Below are 22947 nucleotides of genomic sequence, written 5' to 3'. Positions count from 1 at the left end.
GAGTGCTTACATGTTAATGGAATGCTGCTATGGATCCAAAAGTGAAGGGGTTAACAAAAACTTTAAGGCCATGGAACAAACAAGCAGAGTTCAAGTTATTACTCACTCTCCTGCTCACTACACTGAGTATTTCTTTGTCTGCTTATGGAGCTGTCAGCTGACTATAAAGTGGCTGTGGTAGCAGCCCCCTGCCTCCTCCCAATGTTGCTGGGTCTCTCAGTGGTGAATCAACTAGTTCAGAAAAACTGGATCTATAAATATGAAAATTAAGCACTCTCTCAACAATTAAAGTGTCTGTTGCAGTTTCTAACTGCCAAATGTGAAGCATGACTTCAAACTGAGTTTTGAACCATAGTTAATACTCATTTCTGTATTATTTGTCTGAAGGATTCCTTCTGTAGTCCAAATACACTTTACTGCTGTTGATCCTTCTTAGTTAAAACATTAATCAGATCATTTTCCACCATGGTATCTGAGATTTCCCCCATACGCAGAATAGGCAACAGTCATTGTGTGGTATTGGTTGGCAGAGTTTGATTCAATGGCTTCTGCTATGCATATCCAGATTGCTGACAAAGCTGAAGCCCTTGGCTAAAACCTGAATAAAGTCAAAGTTTAAAATAAATAAAGAGAAGCATTTGTTAGAAACTACATAGATATGAACTGGTTTCTTTTACTAAAAGGACAGTGTTTTAGGTCCCGAAGTCTCAGGTTCAGAATTCTCAGCTAATAGCTTCCCAAAGCCCATTTATTTAGACACCGTGTTTAATAAATCACTTACAATTAAGTGAGCTAGTCAGATCTCCAGTCACATGCACCAGAGTTTTAGACCAGAGAATCAGATCATTGAATAATTGTCTTATTTACCATGGAACCTGAGCCCTAACAAAAGGGAGAAGAGGGTCTCTGTGGGAGCCATGATGTGCCATAAAAAGCATCAATCACAAACTGAATGATAGCAGAGCGAAGAGAACAGGCTTTCCACTGCTCTGACCAGACCCTCGAGGTAGGTGGGCCTCCATCCTCACAGCTTAGCTCTCAACTGTTGCCAGTAACTTTTACTTCAGTGATATTTTCCAGCCTTAACAGCTTTAGTTGTTTAATTATCAGACAAGCACCACTGTGCTCAATTGCAGTGCTAACCAAGTGATAGAAGAGTGCATTGCTCCTGCTTAGAGTTTACAGTCTAGGAAAGGACAAAGTGTTCAGATCTTAGACCATAGACTTAGGCACCTAAATAAAGAATGCCTGATTTTCAAGAGTGCTGGGCATCCACAACTCTCATTCAAATCAGTGGGATTTAGGCACCTCAAAGACATGGACTTATTAGGGCATAAATCTATAATTAGGGATCCAACTCAAAGCTCCTGCATTTGAAAATTTAGACCCAAGTTTAGATTCCAACAATAGTTCACACTGAGAAAAGAGTAGTGTCAGAGGCTCCACAAAAAATCTGCTAAGGATTTTGCTATTGATTTTACATGGAAAGTACACAGACACTATGGTGATAGGTAGCAGTATAAAACCCTTAGATAGATAAGAATTTGCTGTTTAGTTTAAATTCTACATTTTCAAAAAATATTTGAAAAAGTGATAATCAGTAATTAGCCTGTGCATGTTGTCTTCTTGTGTGCAGCTACATCCATGAGCAATTGAATCTTACTTTAGGCCAGTGGTCCCCAAACTTTTCAGGGTCATGCCCCCCCTTACTCCTATTCCCTCCACCCCCGGAAGTGGGTCTGTGGCTTGTGGGGAAGGGGGCAGCATGAACAGGAGTAAGGGGGCTGGGGCCAGAAGCAGAGATGGGTGGCACTCACTTCCTGCCCCCCGTGGGGGCTGGCCCGGGTCCCAGTCGCACCCCACAATTTGGGGTCCTCTGCTTTAAGCCAAGATTCAGGAATGCACATTAAGTACATGCTTAAATGCTTTCCTGAATTAGGGTCTTCAAGATTACTAAACTGACCCCTTTTTATACAGTTACGTAGTGTCTCATTGAAGCTTTAGCTCCACATGGGTTAAGTGTGGTTAACAGCTAATAAAAGATTATGTTCCATGTTCATAGTTAATTGCTCCCAAGTTTGTTTGCTGCCATATTTCCCCATGAACAGAATTCACTCCACAACAAGCTGTGTAAGCTAGAGGGCTTTCTGTAGCCCAGTCTCTATCACCACCATATTTTCTGATGATGTCACAAAAAGCTAAGCTGTGGCAGGAAATTTGCTCCCCATCTCCCTCACGATATATGCAAAAAAAATAGGGCTGTTAAGTTATTCAAAAAATTAATCAGGATTAATCACTCAGTTAAACAATAACAGAATACCATTTATTTAAATATTTTCTGATGTTTTCTACATTTTCAAATATATTGATTTCAATTACAACACAGAATACAAGGTACAGAGTGCTCACTTTATATTATAAATATTTGCACTGTAAAAAACAAGATAGGTGAATTGAAAAAATACTAATACAAATACTGTAGTGCAATCTCTTTATCATGGAAGTTGAACTTACAAATGTAGACTTATGTACAAAAAATAACTGCACTCAAAAATAAAACAATGTAAAACTTTAGAGCCTACAAGTCCACTCAGTCCTACTTCTTGTTCAGCCAATCTTTCAAACAAGTTTGTTTACATTTTCAGGAAATAATGCTGCCAGCTTCTTATTTACGATACCTGAAAGCGAGAACAGGCGTTTGCTTGGCACTGCTGTAACTGGCGTCACAAGATATTTATGTGCCAGATGCACTAAAGATTCATATGTCCCTTCACGCTTCAGCCACCATTCCACAGGACATACGTCCATGCTGATGATGGGCTCTGCTTGATAACGAGCCAAAGCAGTGCAGTCCAACGCATGTTCATTTTCATCACTGGAGTCAGATGCCAACAGCAGAAGGTTGATTTTCTTTTTTGGTGGTTCAGGCTCTGTAGTTTCTGCACCGTGTTTTAGACTTCTGAAAGCATGCTCCACACCCCATCCCACTCAGATTTTGGAAGGCACTTCAGATTTCGAGTGCTGTAGCGATCTTTAGAAATCTCACATTTGTACCTTCTTTGAGTTTTATCAAATCTGCAGGGACAGTGTTCTTAAAAATGAACATGAGCTGGGTCATCATCCGAGACTACGATAACATGAAATATATGGCAGAATGCAGGTAAACAGAGCAAGAGGCATACAATTCTCCTCCAAGAAGTTCAGTCACAAATTTAATTAACACTTTTTTTTTTTTTTTTAAACGAGCGTCATCAGCATGGAAGCACATCCTCTGGAATGGTGACCGAAGCATGAAGGGGCATATGAATCTTTAGCGCATCTGGCACATAAATATCTTGCAACGTTGGATACAGCAGTACCATGCAAACACCTGTTCTCACTTTCAGGTGACATTGTAAATAAGAAATGGGCAGTATTATCTCCTGCAAATGTAAACAAACTTGTTTGTCTTAGAGATTAGCTGAACAAGAAGTAGGACTGAGTGGACTTGTGACTTACATAACTGCACTCAATAAACAAACAAAAATCTACATTTGTAAGTTGCACTTTCACGATAAAAAGATTGTTCTACAGTACTTGTATGAAGTGAATTGAAAAATACTATTTCTTTAGTTTATGATTTTTAGTGCAAATATTTGTAATAAAAAATATAAAGTGAGCACTGTATACTTTGTGTTGTAATTGAAATCAATACATTTGAAAATATAGAAAAACATCCAAAATTTTATAAATTTCAATTGGTATTCAATTATTGTTTAAAAGTGCAATTAAAACTGCAATTAATCATGATTAATTTTTGAGTTAATCGCGTGAGTTAACTGTGATTAATTGACAGCCCTACAAAAAAGGTAAATGTTTATTAAGCTGACGTGACATTTTCTGCCTTCCATTGGTCACACACACACACACACAGAGCCTCAGTGAGATACCAATGGAAGGCAGAAAATGTCACATGTCAGCTTAATAAAGATTTACGTGTGTGTGTGTGTGTATATGTATGTATGTATAAAAGTTAAGTCAGGAGAGTTCCCAATTGCCAAGAACATTTTAAAGCTTACCAAAACTGTTCACCTCATTGAAATCCTAAACTTGGCCACATTAGTGCACCAAAATGCATATAGAGGCATCTTCCCCTCTTGTGCAATGCCTTCAAATCCACTCTAGTTACCCCATCGTATAATGAAACTGTGTTCACCACCCACTAGCCATAATACCAAGATTGCGAAATGAGACTTCTCCGAGGCAAGGGCATTCACCTTTCCTTCTAAGAGTTATTCATTCTCTGGCATCAAGTAAGACTGTGAAATTACAGATCACTGCTGTGGAACTCTTGTGATGTTAATAGAAGGTGTGAGTAAGGCACAGTGTGTCCTGAAGAACATGCAAACAAAAGAAAACTGGTTGCTAGGATGAAGAGTGAACTCAATGCTGCCCCACTTAGTATGGGTACAGGGCACCCTTGCAGAATAGCATGGAAAGGTTTGGAAATTCCTTCTTTGTCTTAACAAGAATAATGGCAACCATGGGGGGAAAAGGTTTAACAAATGGTTTAATAAAGCCAATGGATATTTGTTTAGGAGAGTTGGGAAACCATTTGGGAAGGAGGACTGTGGAAGTGTGTATAATTTCTGTTCTGATTAAGTATAAAAATTCATTCCTATGTCAAAGTTCTCTATTCCACTTCTGGTGCCCAGGGAAGGGGAGATGGCAAAGGAATTTCCCTTGGTGTTCCAAAGTATTTTACGTATTCTTAAGTAAAGTGAAGAAAACATGTTTTTTTCTGATATTCATTTCAAGACCTTCTAGGCAGAAGATGCTTGGACAGGAAAAGGAAGCCCTACAGAATTTAAGGTAGTAAAAGCCGCATAACCCCTCCATTGGGAGCAAAAGCTAACATCACTTCCACTAGAGAAGACACTGACTGAATATACAGTTTACTAAAAGGGATATTATTCAGGCTAGGATGCCAGAAGTCTCTCTGAACACATGACTAAGTGTTGATAGTTAGCCTTCCCGTTCGAAGATCAGAGCAGGACATGCAAACAAGCTTGTGCCCCCACATCCCTAACAAAAGCAGCCGTGGTTGTGTCATTGTGATGACTCAACTGAGATGTTACTTTATGTTGTTGCCTTCATATTGGAAGAATTTTAAATTTCAGACTCCAGAGAATTTAAAAGTGATTCTCTTTAAGAGGCAGTTCAACTCTGGGCCTATTGCTTTGAACAGTGATCCTTTAAAAGTGATCTACTAGTGTTAAAATCTCATCCTGCAGACATAAGTCAAATGCTCTAAATGGCAAAGACAAATAGGGCATTCAGCAGACAAGCAGCTTGAGGAAAAAAGCTGCTTCCCCACTCTACCAGAAATTGGTAGTATTTTTAACCCCCATATCACTGTAGAGTGACCAAGCACATAACTCAGGAGAACACTGCCAGATGTAGCATGCAGGGAGTTAAGTCACTGTTAAAAACCACACTACAGTTTCACAGACTATTATGTTGGAAGCTGGGATATTCTTGTAGATCCCCTTTAAAAAAAAAAAAAAGGTGTCATGAAGAATGAAGAAATTCTCTAGAAATTAGAACCCACATCAGACTGTCTGCATCTCCTGCTCACACACATTTATGGACAACACAACCTTGTCTGCACTAGGAGAGTCACCTGTGGCTGCTGAAGGAGTGCAGGACTCCCTGTTGAAAAGGGTGGGAGAAAGTGTCTTAACTGGCTCCATAGCAACAGGCAAGAATACCAGGCAGCAAGTAGCCCATTCACTGGATGGTACCAGGAGGAACTTTTTCCTTTAAACATTTAAAACTACAGATTGCCAAAAATAGCAGTCCCAGCTATACTGTCAAGGGGTAATACAGCCAAAGCCAGTCAATTTGGATACGGGTGTCAAAGTTCACATGCTTATTTGTAGAATTAACCTTTTGGGGCCCCCAAGTACAACACAGGCTGAGAAAGAAAAACAAACAGCTGAGTTAATATTTTGACACAGATGCTGTACAGGGGGCATAGGAATAGGTAGGGGAGAAGGGGAAGAATAAAGGCTTGTGTAAAACCACTACTCCTAAGTTATGTCTGAAATGATGGCATTATAGAGCATTAAACCAACAATAGACAAACACATACAAAAAAGATGTTTCATGTTTTCCAGGAGTCTAGATCCCCCCCACCAAGTAAATGTTAAAAAATATTTACCTCAGCCTCTGCTATTAGCTGCATTTTCTTTGTTATCCCATGGTCTACATCAACCCAACCTAAAGGAGGAAAAGCAAATATTTAACAGTTATGTTTTCAATAGATATGACATGGTCAACACACATGCTCAGAAGCATGAAGAGAAAAGGAGGAACAGCATACCCAGCTCATAGAAACTGGATTTACCATTAACTTTGTCTCTGATAAGCCAAAGGCCCTGTTATGCTCAGGACTGACTGAGCTGTAGGAAGTTTAGAAGCCAAGAAGGAGCATTTTGGTGTTTTATGTGGATGGTGACTTTATTAAACACAGCTGCTGAAACCCAAGCACCCAGTAACTTCACAAGTGTCAAGTCTTCTCCCTCCATCCCAAACATCAAATATTTTTAAGGTTTCACCAGAAGCCAAATTTTTTATACAAGCCAGAGGACAAATGCACATACACTTGTCGGAGTTAACCCCATGAGTTTAAATTAGTCAGGTGACAAACCAGCTGCATCTTCATATTAGTAGGTGCTAGATTTGGGCAACTTACTTTTGCCCATTGCTAACCATAACCTAGAGTCATCTTCAGTATGTCATTTATTTGAATTATCATTAGGGCTACAAATCAGTGACTTCCACAGACCTCTGTGACTTGAGCTCATGGCACCTGGGAGCTGCAGGGTCCCCCCACAGCCCGTGATGGCTGGGAACTCTGGGGGCCCCCAAACTCTGGGATGTCACAGGGGTGCCCTGGGAGCTCCCAGGCACCACGGGTGGCAGGGATACCCCAAGCTGGGAGCCATGGGCAGTGGGGGGACCCCACAGGTCTGAGCTGGGGGCCCCAGGGTAGTGTAGTGATCCCAGAGCTCCCAGTTTTGTCATGCATATTATTAATAAAAGTCTTGAATAGGTCACGGACAAAAAAGAAAAATTCACAGAAGCCCATGACCTGTCTGTGACTTTTACTAAAAATGTGAGACAAAATCTTAGCCTTAATTATCACAGCACCTAGGAGCCCCAATTGTGGACCAGGACCCCACTGCTGTAGCTGCTATGCACACATGGAACTAAAAGAAGGCTTCTGTGACAAAGAGATAACATCTAAGTAACAAGTCACACTGACTGCAAGAAACAATGGACTGAGCTTACGCCACAACAAGATGACCAGATCAGCAGATCTTGGTAACAAGAAAGTGAAAAAGACAACAACCGACAGATTCCCTGCAGAAGGGCAGTTTGGAAATACAATCTGGTAGGGGAAAATACACCAAGATGCCTATACATATTTACGATGAGCTGAGGCAAAGATACAGCACTCAAAGAGCCATACACCATTTAATGTTTACCACTATGCTTAAAGGACAGAGTTCAAATGTTATCCATATTTATAACCACCCTTTGGAAGTTTGAATCTGAAGCATATTATCTTACTAGAAATCTTCCCCTCTTTCATGTACGCACACAGGTATATTACTATAGGGTTGCACACAAAGAACAGTGTTGACTTATATCCTCGTTCTCCTATGAGAACTGTAGCAGTTCATTGCAAATGGAAATTTAAATATTTAGAGTATTATATTATAATACATTGGAGCAAAACAGATGGGAGGTGTTGTTCTGGCATTTACATAATGGAATAACCAAGGCCTTGCTATGCAAGAGTTGTGTTTCCTGTTAGGCAAAGTGCCCGTTTCTGGTTATCACTCACTAAGGAACACAATATCCCAACAGTTGGATTGGGAGTAAGGACGCTAAATGGTAAAGGATGGGAACAACTGATAACATTTTGGCTTTTGGAACGTTTTTTGTTTACAACTACATAAGTCTTGCCAAGGTCCCTAAACTTGGCCAACCCTGAAACAGTGATAAACAACCTTTAGAAGGCCACATGTGTCTGTGTGGGCCTTTTCTGTAGTTTTTTCATTCTAATCTTGCAACTAATTCAGAATGCCTAGGTAGAAATGGAATAGTAGTGCACTAGCAGCACACAACCCTCCAAACAATGAGGCCTTTACATGTCGCTACCTTTTTAAGTAAAGAGCACTTCGCAAGTTTCTTATTAAGCAAAGGATTCTTAGCAAACAGGTTTAAAGACTTCAGTAGAAACAAATCTTGAACCACCTCCCCCCAAAAAAATCCACAGTTAAGCAAGTATATAGAGAAATAAATATTGGCCTAATAGTGTATCTTGCTAAGGGGAGGCCAATTTATAACCAACCCATTTAAAAAAATCATCTCTTTGGTGCCTGAATTTGTGACTTTCACATTCACTTTAATGCTTGTCATCCTGTATTTAAAGCCTTGCCACTTACATGAAGAACTTAACACCAGAAACTTGTTACACCCAATATAGTAGGCATCCAGAAACAGAGGCATACGAAGAGAACTGAAGGAACAATAAGAGATAGTGGCTCATCAATTATGCTTGGGAGAACTTTTTATAATTGTAACAGGAGTGCAGACATATACTGTGTTGTAATACAACTTTTTCCCATTGTTGTTTGTAGTGTTGTTGTATCTGTGTTGGTCCCAGGATATTAGAGGACAAGGTGGATGAGGTAATAGCTTTTATTGGACCAACTTCTGTTGGTGAGAGAGGAAAGCTCTTCTTCAGGTCTGGGAAAGATACTAAGAGCATCACAGCTAAATAGAAGATGGAATAGATTGTTCAGTATAATTAATTCCACATATTGTGAGACACCATTCAAGGTGTGGGGCGTGGGGATCGTGGGTTTCAGATTATTGTAATAAGCCATAAATCCAGCATATTTAGTAAAACCATCATTTTCAATGTCTAGCTAAGTTATGAATTTAAGCTCCCAACTCGTCTGTTGAAAGTGTTGTGCAGGTTTCCTTTGAGGACGAGGACAGAGGTAAGATCGTTTTGTGAAAAATGTTTGTCCACGGGTGATAAAAAACAAAAAACACCATATCATTTTTCCCAGGGAGTTCTTTCGAGAGCGTAGGGACTGTCTGATTTCCACCCACATAGTGTTATTAGGGTATTTAGTGCTCTGGATGATGTATACCACACTTTGTGATGGATATGTGTAGGACCGGTGGATCTTGGAAGCTGCGTTGTAGGGGGGTATTGATCATCGTAGCAGTGGAGATATGTCTGCAGGTTTTGATCTGTTATGGCAGAGTCTTTTTCCATTTACAGTTGTTTATAAGACATGACAATACCCTTTGACTAAAAGGGGTTTTATTTTCAAACAGATGTACATAATAGCATTGCAGTAAAGCATAACTTATTACCAGATTCACAGAATAAAAATTTCTCTGTTGTATGGTCAAAAGAAAGTTTATCTTTTTATGATCTTTACAAAAATGGGAAATTGCTAGAATACCTAACCAAGTCCACACCCTATCAATCTACACTATCCCATTCAAATTATTTGAATACATAACCCTATGCAGAACACTGTATTTTTTCAACTTATTAAAAAAGCAAATGCTTTAATGATGGGTAGTAGTTTTGAGATTCATATTAAATAAGAGGTGGTTAAGAAAAATTAATCTAGAACAAGTTCCTCATTTGAGGGGACTGCAACTCTAGCACTATAATAAAGTTAAAGAAAGGTTTTTAGTTCCTCATTTTGAATTTTAAGTGAAGTGAATTTGGTTATCTTGAAAATGAGAGTTGATAGTACTGGCTAGAGCCTCATATCAAGAGCAGTCACCATGCAAACACTCACAACAAGTCTGTTTATAACATGGCTGATATCTGAATCCTTAGCCTAGTGAACAATCAACAGATGGCACCTGTTTATTTGGTGGCCTTGTGATGTGAACCAGGACATCCAGTAGGGATGACTAACACCACAGAATGCATTTGCACCACTGTCAAGCTCACGAACGTGGGTGCTAACCTCAGAACAGACTATTACAAACCAGGGCAACAAACCCCCAATTGGTTGCGTGTTCTATGATTAGATTTCACCAACAAAGTAGCAAGTGTGAACTCCTCAAGCACTATAACAGCCTTGAGATGGAGTCACAGACAGTCTCCTTAGGCACTCCAGTCTATCTTGCCACACAGGCATGCCTGCCTTTCTGGTAGATGGTCCCTTACACCAAAAATTGCAACAATATTCAGGTTACTCCCAGTCCCAAAGGACCAGTTACTTACCCCAGGTCAAATGTACCTTAGATCTCTCACTAAAGACAACACTTGTAGCCAATCCTATATTAAACTAAAAGTTTATTAACTAGGAAAAATAAAAGTTATTTACAAGGTTAAAGCAGGTAAACACACAAATGAGTTACAGTCTTCGGCTTCAAAAAATAAGCTGATGTAATGTACAACCTCCATAGGTCCTTTAGGGCTAAGCTAAGCAGCTTGGGGATCCCCTGCTTATTTTTAGAAATATTGCCCTCTCCAAATTCAAAGCACCATAGTGATACAGAACCTCTGGCTCTGAGATTTTATTCCCTTCCCCGGAGTTCAAACTGTGATGGGACGAGGGTTTGTGCACATCCTCTCTTCATGTGTGTGATGGGGAGCAAAGTCCCCTATCCACTGATGTTCCACAATGGTTTGTCTGGTGTCTACAGGCCTTCCTTTGCTGGGCATAATACTTCTCTTGTGGTCAGAGCCGGCTCCAGCTTTTTTGCCGCCCCAAGCGGCGAAGCAATAACTAAATAAATAACTAAATAAATAAAGCCGCGATCGGTGGCACTTCGGCGGCAGCTCTACTGTGCCGCTTCATTCTTCGGTGGCAATTCGGCAGCCGGTCCTTCCCTCCGAGAGGGAGAGGGACCCACAATCGAATTGCTGCTGAAGACCCGAACGTGCTACCCCTTTCTATTGGCTGCCCCAAGCAACAGCTTCCCTTGCTGGTGCCTGGAGCCGGCCCTGCTTGTGGTGAACTAGTATTTCACACTCAATAATGCTTGTCTCCTGACTCTGAGGGTTTCCAGTTTCATAGCAAACACTTAATATTACCTTAGAACATGATTTAGACATTATAAGTGAGATTAATGGATGCAGCAACTCACAAGCATTTCATAAATTCCAAACACTAAATCCATCTCTATAAATCTAATACCAATACTAACATGCAGGTGAGACAGACAGGTGTCCAACTATGCATTTGTCAGTGTTCAGTGAGGTTTAGGAGCCTTGGCATGAGCTGGCACCTGGTCGGCCAGTGCCACAACCACTACTTGCTTTTATTGAAAATATGTCAAGATTAACTTGCTCAAAGTTACCAAAAATAGAGATTTTCTGATTGCTAGGCAACTGCCCCACTTCCACAACATAAGACTTAGCCCAGCATTTAAGATTATTGCATTATTAAATGTAGGCAATTCTGATTTCAGAGATAATTTGACTAAGATTCAGTGGAGAGAAGAGTAAATAGAGGTTTGTAGCCAAAAAGCCCGTTCTCTCAGTTATCTCTCGCAACCTACTATACATTAGTCTGAAATTGACCAAGAGCACAAGGAAAAAAATTGAGACGTTTACTATTAAGTCACAGCTTTGAATTTAGCATACATTTTACTGTTAGATCATTTAATTAGAAACTTCAAATATTACAACTAGAAAAAAGTTTTTCTGTGAAAAGTTTATCCTTTTTGGTGAATGATTTTGAAAGTTGTTCAACCAGCTCTATTAACCAAGGGGGAATTATACTGAAGTAACACCAAAGGAGAACTGTTAAGAATAATGAGTGGGAGGGAAAGGAGGGGAAGTGAGTTTGATATAATTGTCACATTGTTAACCACCATCAGCATACAAAATGTGAATTACGACAAGAGAGATCAGCAAACCCAAGACTCATCAAGAAAGAGGGACCCACAGACTCTGGGCTGGAAACAGAGAAACCCAGAAATCGTCTTAACAGAATCTAAATATCCAAAACAGTCATTTTCACCGTCATCTCATGTTAGAGTATGTACATTGACTACAAAAATGTGAATGTACTTAAAAGTTAAAACAAAAAAGTAGAATAGCTAAATTGTGATTTTCCCTGCAAATCCAATCTCTTAAAACAAAAAACAAACAAACAAAACTACACGAAAAACTCAGTCCCTGATTAACACTGCTCAAAAAACTTATAAAAGTGAGTCAACGTACAAATACATGTGTGTACAGAAAAAGGGGACAATTCATTTATTTTCTGTTACATAAATTGTTGCTTACTCACAAGGAACATTTGACTAGAGGAGGAACCTTCACATGATGATCAGTCTGAAGTGAGGAAGGGATGTCTGAGTAGGGGTCATAAAATTGATTTAACATGGGCCTCTCTTTGGAACTGAAATTTAAGATCTACACACAAGGGAAGTCATACTTAAATGACTTACAGGTTGCAACATCTTCTCATTGCAAAACTGTAAACTATGTTAGCATAGCAGAAATTAAGAACGCCTAGATACTGACTTTTAAAATAGGGTAGGGTGCTAATTAAAGGGGAAACAACCTAATTAATGAGACTAGCAAACAAACTTGCAGAATCTTCTTTGAGATACAAAATAAATATGATAGTTCCATTAAAAAGTTTAAATGGGCTTATATTTTGTAAAGCACCTTTAAAGATGGTATTTAAGAGCGCCATCTCTGTGTAAACAACTCTCCATCTGAAAATTAAACTTGGCTCTTTTCTTCTTGTTCAACACCTGAGCTGGTGAAAAAAAAAATTGGATTTCACAAAAATAGGAAAGTTTTTTTAAAAAATTGTGTAACCTGTTTCTGTAATGGGAATCTACTAAAAGTGTTTGTAATATGCAAGACTCTAGTTCTGTAGCTCTCAACCTTTCCAGACTCCTGAAAGGGGTATAATAGTCTGATTTGTCTTGTGTACCCCCAAGTTTCACCTCACTTAAAAACTACTTACTTACAAAATCAGACATAAAAATACTGAAGTGTCACACCACACTATTATTGAAAAATTGCTTACTTTCTCATATTTACCATACAATTATAAAATAAATCAACTGGAATATTAACACTGTACTTACATTTCAGCGTATAGTATATAGAGCAGTATAAACAAGTCATTGTCTGTATGAAATTTTAGTTTGTACTGACTTCACTAGTGCTTTTTATGTAGCCTGTTGTAAAACTAGGCAAATATCTAGATGAGTTGATGTACCCCCTAGAAGACCTCTGCATATCCCCAGGGGTACATGTACCCCAGGTTGAGAACCACTGCTCTAGCTAGCCCAAATGTGTTGGCTCTACAATATTAACAAGGCTTCTCAAAAAGTAGTAAATATTTTTTAACCACTCAAGTCAGTAATTATGAATGAGTCCATAAAGGAACAGATCAGTTGAGTAAAGAGGTGGCCTTTTTATATAGTTCTATTACAGACTAGAACCACACTAAAATCCACCGGAGATGCCTGAAGTTACATACTATAATGTTAAGACTGGCACAAGACTGGAACATGTTTAATCATGATGCAGTGACCAGAAGCCACTGCATGTGGTTGTCATTAAGTAGTAAGAATTCAACAAATGTTACTGTTGGCCAAATAATTGCTCAAGATATGAATGACAGGACAAGATGCCCCTAACTGCAGAAAAAACTGAGAGAAAGAAGTATGTAAAAGACAAAGCTCTGAGGGTTTAAATGACCTAATATGGGAGATACCCTCACACTATACAAGGAAATCAAATAAAAGAACCACTCACGGGTAAAATGGATTTCTCCAACAAAGTGTCTGCAGTAAGGTTACCACTCCTGGAATGCCACTTCTCTGAATAGGGCCTTCCTTTCAGAAGTCATACAATAGACTTACAAAACGTCAGTCTCATGTATTGCAAATCCCCAGGCATATGTCAAACAGCCTCCAACGACTACATAATGTGAAGATGCATAGAACCCATCATTACACACAAAGGACAGTGAGATAGCCATCTAAATGCACAATTCTAGCAGATGTTTTATAGGTGCATGATGCAACGAACATGGCTAGAAACATTTAGTGTTTTAACTGGAAAAAATAATTCAAGAATAGTTCATGGGCTTTGGCATATACTTTGCACTTGTAAGACACCTTTCAGATCCTGGGTGAAAGCGCTTAACAAAATATTACACCTCACTACTGAGGCAGACAGACAGATTATCCTTACTTTACAAAGGGGGAAACAGCTAGAGGTTAAATTATTTGTCTAAGGTCACACAGCAAGTCAGTAGCAGAAGTCAGATTAGATCTTAGTCCCAATTCTCAGTCCTTTACGCCAACCACTAAATAGAACACTACCTGCCTGAAGTAAAACTAACCTACAATTACTCCAGTGCAAGGCTATTCAATTTAACAAGTTCTCCATTTACAATACACAACATATGTTAATAACTACTAATACTGTTTACTGAGTTAAGCTAATTTTTACAGCGAGCCAATGCAGGCATGTTATGACTCCACAGTGACTAAATAACTCAGCTGATCTACTTAAAAGTACATGCAGGCCACAGAGGGCATGGTTCGTTGAGCTGTTGTCCAAAAAGGAATTAGATTAAAACTTCAGACACTGCAGACAACACTCGTGATCATTTCACTGGCAAGCTAGAAAGTACCAGCATTATCTAGATTAAGGAGAAGCTTACCACTGTAGATATCTTTTTCTGTCTTCCTCCACTAAACATCACTGATTTTGCCATAACAAGAGAAGCAGAGAAAGACAGATCCTAGAATAACTGGTGTTCTTAGGTTGGATCCTACCTGATCCCTGTGAGAAAGAGCAACTCTGCATTTGATTTCCACAGAGAATATAACATTGGTTGGTCTTGCTGAAGCAAACTCCCAGAATATGGATCAACAAAAAACAGGATTCTGAGCAGGGTAGATAGATAATTAATCTAATTTAAATCAAAGTCAGAAAGCCTTATTTAAAATATCAATTGTAATTTTCATTTATAAAGGCACCCATCACAAATGCAGTCTAGCTAGAGCCGAAATAAAGAGATTAGGAAAGCCACCCAAGAGTTAAGAATCAACTCTAGGCCACAGGTCACTTGTAATTTTCCACTCCTTCTTTCTCCTAGATAATCTGGTTGTTGTTTTTGTTTGTTTGTTAGTTTTAAATAAAATTTATAACTTCCTTCTAACTTCACTTTTTGTTCCACCCCTTTTCTGTTAATTTGGGAAAGCGAAACTGAAATATTGCCTATTCTGAAGCCTATAAGATCAATGATTTTCTCTGGTAATAAATTCCAAAGTCCCGTCTCCTCTTGCAGAGAAAGCCCATCTCCCACTCAAGGATTTCACCCACAAGGATGACAGCTCCAAAGTGCCTGAGGAACATGTACACTTGCAAGATACAGTTGTCAAGGAAAAAGGCACTCGCTGAGATGCCAACAAACAGCTGCAGAGGGAATTAAAAATGAGAACATTAGCTTTTAACTTCATTTTATAAGAAGCCACAATAATGAGACTAGCAGTACTAGTTCTTGGTGGCCGGTGTTGCCAAAACAAGCTGACTACTTCATTCTGGCTAAAATAACACTCATGCCTTGATAAAGCAAGTTGCAGTAATCCAGCCTAGAAGCCATGACAGAGTGGATGACTGTGGCCAAATCATCCAACAGAATGAGATATAGTCCTCTAACTAGACTCTGATGGAAGGTTGCATCTTTCACAGCAACAGCTATCTGAATACTCCAGCAGCAGCAAGGAGTTGAAGAGGACCTCAAAGCTGCAGACTACTGATGATTATTATCTGAGGACTGATTCCCTCCAACGGCGTGAGACAGCCTCCTTATTAGTGGTTCCAATGGTGCTTTCGTTGTTTGGTCTTCCAACAATGAATCCTATTCCTTACTATTTATGCTTCACTTTTCCATTTTGCCCTTTGAAAACTTTTGAAATCCATAGGTTCACTCCAACCCTCAAAACTCAGACAATACACTGCTTTAGCTAACTCAGATATTGGGCTATTCCTACCATCCTGCACAGGTAGAAGAAATCTTCAAACTCCACCATCAACCAGCCTCTCCTACAGGATGGAATTAGGGGAAGGTGACAGGGGAGTTCACACTGACTTCTGGGTAATCTATCTTATTTTGCCAGCTTGTGAATTCTTTTCCCTCACATCAAGTGAGCTCCAGTGAAGTGCCGCCACTTGCACCAAAAATGAAGCGCAAACTCCGCAGAAGCCCCTTCATCAAGCCAATGAGAAAGTCTGAAAGGTATGGGAGACGCTCATGATATTTTATGAATATATGTCATGTCCAGCTATTTGTTATAGCATCATTTGCTATAGGACTACCAGGATTAATTCCAGCAGGAGTTACTTGACACTGTTCCACAGGAAAGGTGACCGCAGCACAGCCAGGTGTTCCTTAGCAGACACTCAGGACTATTAACTATGATATGCTGCGTCCCCACCTCTGGTGGGCTGCACAAACCAATTTGACCAGGTTCAAGAGATACAGGGAAACAAAGAATATTTGGGACTGATAAAAGGTCTGCCCCCTAAAGATGGTGTGAAAGCAGACTGAACCGCAGTCCCCAAAAGTGCGGGTGTCTGGATAAGCCTCCCTAATCTTTACATAAGACAAACATGCATGTAGATTGCTTAATAACATGCATGTTTTAATAACCCTTTGCTCTTGTTCTGCTTTGTTCCTGCTATAAAATTGAAAAATATGTTGTTTTGAAAGGACTGTTTTGTGTCACCATATCCACACACTGGTCACAGCTCTTGAAAGGAAGGCTCCAGCCCAGTCAGCCCTGCTGAAGAATCACAGTCAGTACCCCAAGATCCAGTCTGAAAGTGGGAGAATTGTGGGATTCCTCCTTCAAAGAGGTGAAGGTACGAGGCCTGTCACCGAGAGGAGGTGTCCCCAGCCAGGCTAGAGTGGATTGAAGGTACAGATAGCCCTGAACCACAACTGAAATAACTCACCATTGCTTGAGTTTTGGAATGGCTTCTCTGCCTCAGATCTCTTCTGCACTTCATTCTTCTCAGGGGTCCCGTGTCCTGTAGAACTCGGCTGGCGGTGTCTTATGGAAGTATAATCTTCACCTACCATTGTAGTCTACCATAGAAGAGAGGAAAGAATTAGTTATCAAAGGGCCTCAGACATGATGCATTTATTCAGCTATTACATATGCTAGATTTTTCCTGCCTTTGACTGCTCACTGGAGGTGGGGAGAAAAAAAAAATAAGAAAAAGCGGATAAATGGGACTGGCAGTCTAACAAAGCTAACCCCCTCTCCCATCCCAACTATCTACATAGTAAAACCTGTACTAAGAACCATACCTTCTCCTCCCTTCTCTCCACACTAGACAGTAAGCGGGACAGAAAAAGTTAATTCCCCCACATTCCCAAACCACCTCCAATACACAAACCCTTCATTTTAAGCAACTAGGAATCCTCAAGGCTCCCAACACAGTGTTGGGAGCGTCACTTCACAAGTGAAGCCTTTAAAATGCTTCACTATGCAACTGATTTTTGCTGGTAATTTATATAGCAAAACCTGACTCTCAACACTGGTTTGGGGGTTTTGAGATTCCTCCCCTCCCTGCTTTTTCAAATTTCGCTTTGGCATCACGGAAGAGAATACCAAGCCTGAGAATACCAGACAATCCCCTTCCTGTAAAAAAAGCCCAAGTCCTCAGTAAACCTTGTGCCTTATTTAGACAAATGAATGATTGTGCTGCAAACCACAGTGAAACAGGAAGAGAGAGAACCATGTTTGTCTAAACCACGCCAAACCCAACAGCAGGGGCCATTGCTGAAGGCTGAATGATTACTAACACAGATTCCTGCACCACCACCTCCAGATTCAAAATGTAGACCTGTTTTTTAAAGGGAGGGAGAGGTGTTATTTACGATAGTCACCAAGAGAAAAATGGCATCCTGCTCTACTCTTGACTAACAAAATGGAAATCTATGAAGCTCCCTAAAGTTGCCCTTGCCCCAGACTGGGCTTCCAAAATACCAACCACACACACTTTTCTTTCATAAGACTCGCTCCTTACATTTATCTAAGTGCTTCTCATCCAGAAGCATCTGAAATATCTCTAAAAAGCAACAGAGGGTCCTGTGGCACCTTTAAGACTAACAGAAATACTGGGAGCATAAGCTTCCGTGGGTAAGAACCTCACTTCTTCAGATGCAAGAAGTGAGGTTCTTACCCACGAAAGCTTATGCTCCCAATACTTCCGTTAGTCTTAAAGGTGCCACAGGACCCTCTGTTGCTTTTTACAGATTCAGACTAACACGGCTACCCCTCTGATACTTGAAATATCTCTGTAGCCCATCAGAGTATACGCTGTGTGCATATTTATAAACACACGAACTACACTCACTATTGAAAGGCAATATCCATTTAAGAAAATGTCCCAACACTACAACCAGGGTTGACACTCCTGCAAGAAGAAACAGGATCTCTCTCAATCACATGTGGTCAGGCCTTCAGGTTCACTTCTCATTAAAGATACAGCAGCACTGGTTACTGTTCTTGATTCTGTAAACTTTATATCTAGCAGCAGTTTCAATTCCTCCCCACACCACTTTGGGCACTGCTTCTGTATAAACAAAGTGAAGAATGCCACTTACTGAACCACCAGCATCACTTCCTGAAGCCCCTACATGTTCCTTGGAAGCCCCGCGGCAACTACTACTAACCAGGCCCAGTCCTGTTTATCTTATGAGATGACAGCCCAGACTGCAAGCTATAATATAATCAAGGACTATAAAAAATGAGAGAAAACCTTCTGAGTTAACCACACACAATAGCAGGTAGTTTGTGTGAACAATCATTTATATGACAGGTATTATTACTTTAATACAGATTTACATAACCCAGGAAATGACCTTAGAGGAAGAGTTACTATATTTTCGCACTGAGTGCCAGATGTAATGCACTGGATCAGACAACTGGTTGAAAAGGCCATAGCACACAGAAGCAGGCTTTGTACACTACTGTTGCTGCTATCACCCCACAGCAAAACCAGTTTGTGTTTACTTCACATATTCCCCAATGTATTGAAGGCATTACCCCCTGAAAAATCAAAGTTCGGGGGGGGGGGGGGGGGACCTGAGAGGTCCGGTGTTAACACAACACATTGTCACATGGAATATCCGAGGTGGGCCCAAAGCTCGATACCTTTCTCAGTAGCACTTTCAACCCTGTAGAGGCTGTAAGGACTGCACATTCTTCTCTGGTAAACCCACCCCTAGATCCTTTTTCAAAGGGCCTTTGGGATAGTGAGGGGAAGGGGAATAGAAGTTAAAGAGGAAGGTGAGGGTCACCAAAAGTAAATTTAAGAATATAACTAGAGTAAAATAGTATTGTGGGTACAGTATGTTTAACTACCATACACTAGACTTGTTTTAAAGACAAATATAGCTCTTGCATAAGATAGATTTGATGATATGAATGACATTTATCATGCAAGATTAAATAAATTTTTTGCACATGGATAATGGGATTATATTTGTGGGGAATGTCTTAATCTGCATCCTCAGTATTAGAAGGCACAATATTTGGCAACTATCAATGTGTCAGTAACAAAAAAAGAAAACATTATCTCTCTTCTCTAATCTCCTTTAGAGCTGAGCCAATCACAAGACAAGGCTAAGATAAATCAGAGGTTTTCAGATGCACTGCAGCAGACAGGGCTAACTGCTTTCTGAGTGTCACCTTGACACACATGAAAGTCTGAAAGAATACAAACAACAACCTACAATATGGATACAAGAATCACCTCACCTTTTCTGGTAGGGAGGATTTAATGTGACACCTACCTCACGTAATGGCAAGTGACTTTCTGCACCCACAACTATTAATCCAGATCTTGAAATTAAAAACCAATCTAACTAAGGAGCAGCAGCAGCAGGCGGCTAAACCCTCTCACACTTGTATTTTTTGTTATTTTCCCTCCCCTTCTTTGCCAAGAACTCCCATGTTTCCTTTTTATGCCTCTGTCCAGTTTAACTCTCTCAGGCAGGTAAGCAAATGTTCTTCAGTCCCCTGGCTCCTTGAATGCTATGCAGTGAATCTCTTCTGGCTTCCTTCTTCCCACAAGCTCAGCATATCACTGCTTCCACAAGCTGAACTTCCTCTTACATCCCGTTCTGTTCACCTTTACTCTCAGTAAGGAACAGCGTATGTTTCCGATACCCACCCTATGCTCCTTCTGGGCTTCAGAACCATGAACAGATCCCCTCAGCAGATTTCTTTAAAGAGGCTCATTTGAAATGGACTATCAGTTACCAGGTACTATATCTCATTCACAATCACTGAGATTTATTTTCTCCACCTTCCTTTTTAATTATTGCCAATAATCATGACTTCACCTCACATTAGCACAGAAACAATATATTTTAATACATCCATGTTTACACAATCACCTGTAAAAAGGTTGTGACATGGCTTCAAACTAAACTGCAGCCCACAATTAACAATCTCACTGTCCAATGACAGTGTTTTTGTTTTCCATATCAATAGTTTTATAAAAAAACAGATGTGGATTCTACTCCCTCAGACTGAAAGTGCCCTTCACACAACATAGGGCCTAAAATAAAGTTAGTCCATAAGCAAAACAAGCCTATTATGGTCAGCAAATAAAATGCTGTTTATTGTTTCGCTGGCACTCGGTACACTTGTATAGTAATAAGTGGACTTCCCTCTCTGCTATAGTACAGACAAGGTGAGTGACAAACAACAACATTACTTATTACAAAACATTCTTTAAGAACAAATTTGATGCCTGAACTGGACTCTCTCCTCCAGATTGCATGCAGGCCAAAGGAGCATTACAGAATCATAGAACTGTAGGGCTGGAAGGGACCTCATGAGATCAAGTCCAGCCTCCTCCCCAAGGCAGGACCAAGTAAACCTAGATCTTCCATAAGGTTTTCTAGCCTGTTCTTAAAAACCTCCAATGAGAGGATTCCCCAGTCTCCCTGGGAAGCCTATTCCAGTGCTTAACTATCCTTATAATGGAAAGTTTTCTTAACATCTAAGCTACCTCTCCATTGCTCCAGATTAAGATCCTTACTTCTCACCCTACCCTCAGCAGGCATAGAGAACTGATCACCGTCCTCTTTAAAGCAGCCCTTAATTTAAAAAAAACGGTTACCAGGGTCCCAAGTCTAAACATCTCCAGTCTTTTAACCTTTCCACACAGACTGTGCTGGTCTCCTCTAGACAGCCAGGTGGCCTCCCCGCCAAACCCTAGCCAGACCCGGGGCTCCGAGGATTGTCCCCCTCCCAGCCTGGCGGGCCCCATAGCAAGGCTGCCACATCAGCGAGGGACCGCGACCCCCAGCAGCAGCAGCCAACAATTAAAGCCTCTGAACTAACAAGCTCGCGGCGCCGTGACAGAGATCAATGCACAGCGCGGGGCGCTCCGCACGCAGCCCCTGCAGGGCAGCTACCCCGAGCCCGGCCCGTCCGGCGGAGAGCCCCGGCGAGGTCAGCGCGTGCAGCAGCCCGGCAGCGGGAGAACTAGCGCGCGGACCCCACGAGCTCCCGGCCCAGGTGGCGAGGTACGGCACCTTGTCCTCAGGGAGTGTGTCCGCGCGACTCCCCTACGCCTCAGCTCCACCTCCGCTTGGGTGAACGAGAGCGAGAATGGAACCCTCCAGCCTTCCCCACTCCTCCATTACGTCACCGCGCAAAGGAAAGGAGTGGGGAGCGTCGCCGCTCATTGGCTGCCTGCCCTAGAACCAGGCCCCGCCCCCCTGCCACCGGCCAGAGCCGACGGTGCAGAGAGGAGGAGCTGGGGTAAAGGAGCAGCGTGCATGTTGGGGGCGGGACAGAGGGGAGGAACTGGAGCAAGGAGCACGTGAGAGGCACGTTGCGCGCGCTCTAACTGCGCCCCCCCCCAGCTCCAGCCCTTGTCCTCGCAGTTCTGCCCTCTGTCGCCTCCCGCAACCTGGGCCACACCCGACGCCAGCATGTCCTGCGGCGGCTCTCAGCGTGGGCTGTGCGAGACTGGACTGCGACCCTCCCGCCAGCGGGCAGCAGGAGGAGCTGCTCGTCCCTCTGTAGCCAGAACCAGGGTCTCTCAGTGCGGCACTGGAAGGTGCTCAGAGACTGTGGTGGGCAGTGGAAGAACCTCTGGACATACTGGAGCCTAGCCTTGGTGTAGCTACATTTTCAGGAGAGGGAACTGCAGAAAATAAGAACGGCCATATTGGGTCAGACCAGAGGTCCATCAAGCCCAGTATCCTGTCCTCTGACAGTGGCCAATGGCAGGTGCCCTAAAGGGGATGAACAGACAGGTTATCATCCATGTCTTGTCACCCAATCCCAACTTCTGGCAAACAGAGGGCAAGGGACACCATCCCTGCCCATCCTGGCTAATAGCCATTGATGGACCTATCCTCCATGAATCTATGTAGCTCCCTTTTGAACCTGGTTATAGTTTTGGCCTTCACAACACCCTCTGGCAAGGAGTTCCAGTTGACAGTGTGTTGCATGAAAAAATACTTTCTTGTGTTTGTTTTAAACCTGCTACCTATTAATTTCATTTGGTGGCCCCTTGTTCTTGTATTATGAGAAGGAGTAAATAACACTTCCTTATTTACTTTCTCTATACCATTCATGATTTTATAGACCTCTATCATATCCCCCCTTAGTCGCCTCTTTTCCAGTCCCAGTCTTATTAATCGCTCCTCATATGGAAGCCATTCTATACCCCTAATAATTTTTGTTGCCCTTTTCTGAACCTTTTCCAATTCCAATATATCTTTCTTGAGATGGGGCAACCACATCTGCACGCAGTATTCAAGGTGTGGGCGTACCATGGATTTATATAGAGGCAATATGATATTTTCTGTCTTATTATCT

At 41.3% G+C, this 22947-nt stretch overlaps 1 protein-coding gene across 1 annotated transcript in view; it reads right to left on the bottom strand.

The window, feature by feature from the left end:
* SOAT1 (sterol O-acyltransferase 1) overlaps positions 1-21758 on the bottom strand; it is a 48385-nt gene extending 26627 nt beyond the window's left edge. Inside the window, exons 1-3 of the mRNA XM_054036804.1 lie at positions 21651-21758; positions 17045-17177; positions 6203-6261 (exon numbers count right to left, since the gene is read on the bottom strand). Of these exons, the coding sequence (XP_053892779.1) occupies positions 6203-6261; positions 17045-17171 (186 nt within the window). The 5' untranslated portion in view covers positions 17172-17177; positions 21651-21758. The remainder of the gene's footprint in view (positions 1-6202; positions 6262-17044; positions 17178-21650) is intronic.
* Between the last annotated feature and the right edge of the window lie 1189 nt (positions 21759-22947).

Source organism: Malaclemys terrapin, chromosome 8 (genome assembly GCF_027887155.1).
Source record: "Malaclemys terrapin pileata isolate rMalTer1 chromosome 8, rMalTer1.hap1, whole genome shotgun sequence".
NCBI classification, from domain to species: Eukaryota; Metazoa; Chordata; order Testudines; family Emydidae; genus Malaclemys; species Malaclemys terrapin.
Note: the sequence above shows the minus strand (reverse complement) of the source record. Positions and strands in the feature narration are given on the sequence as shown.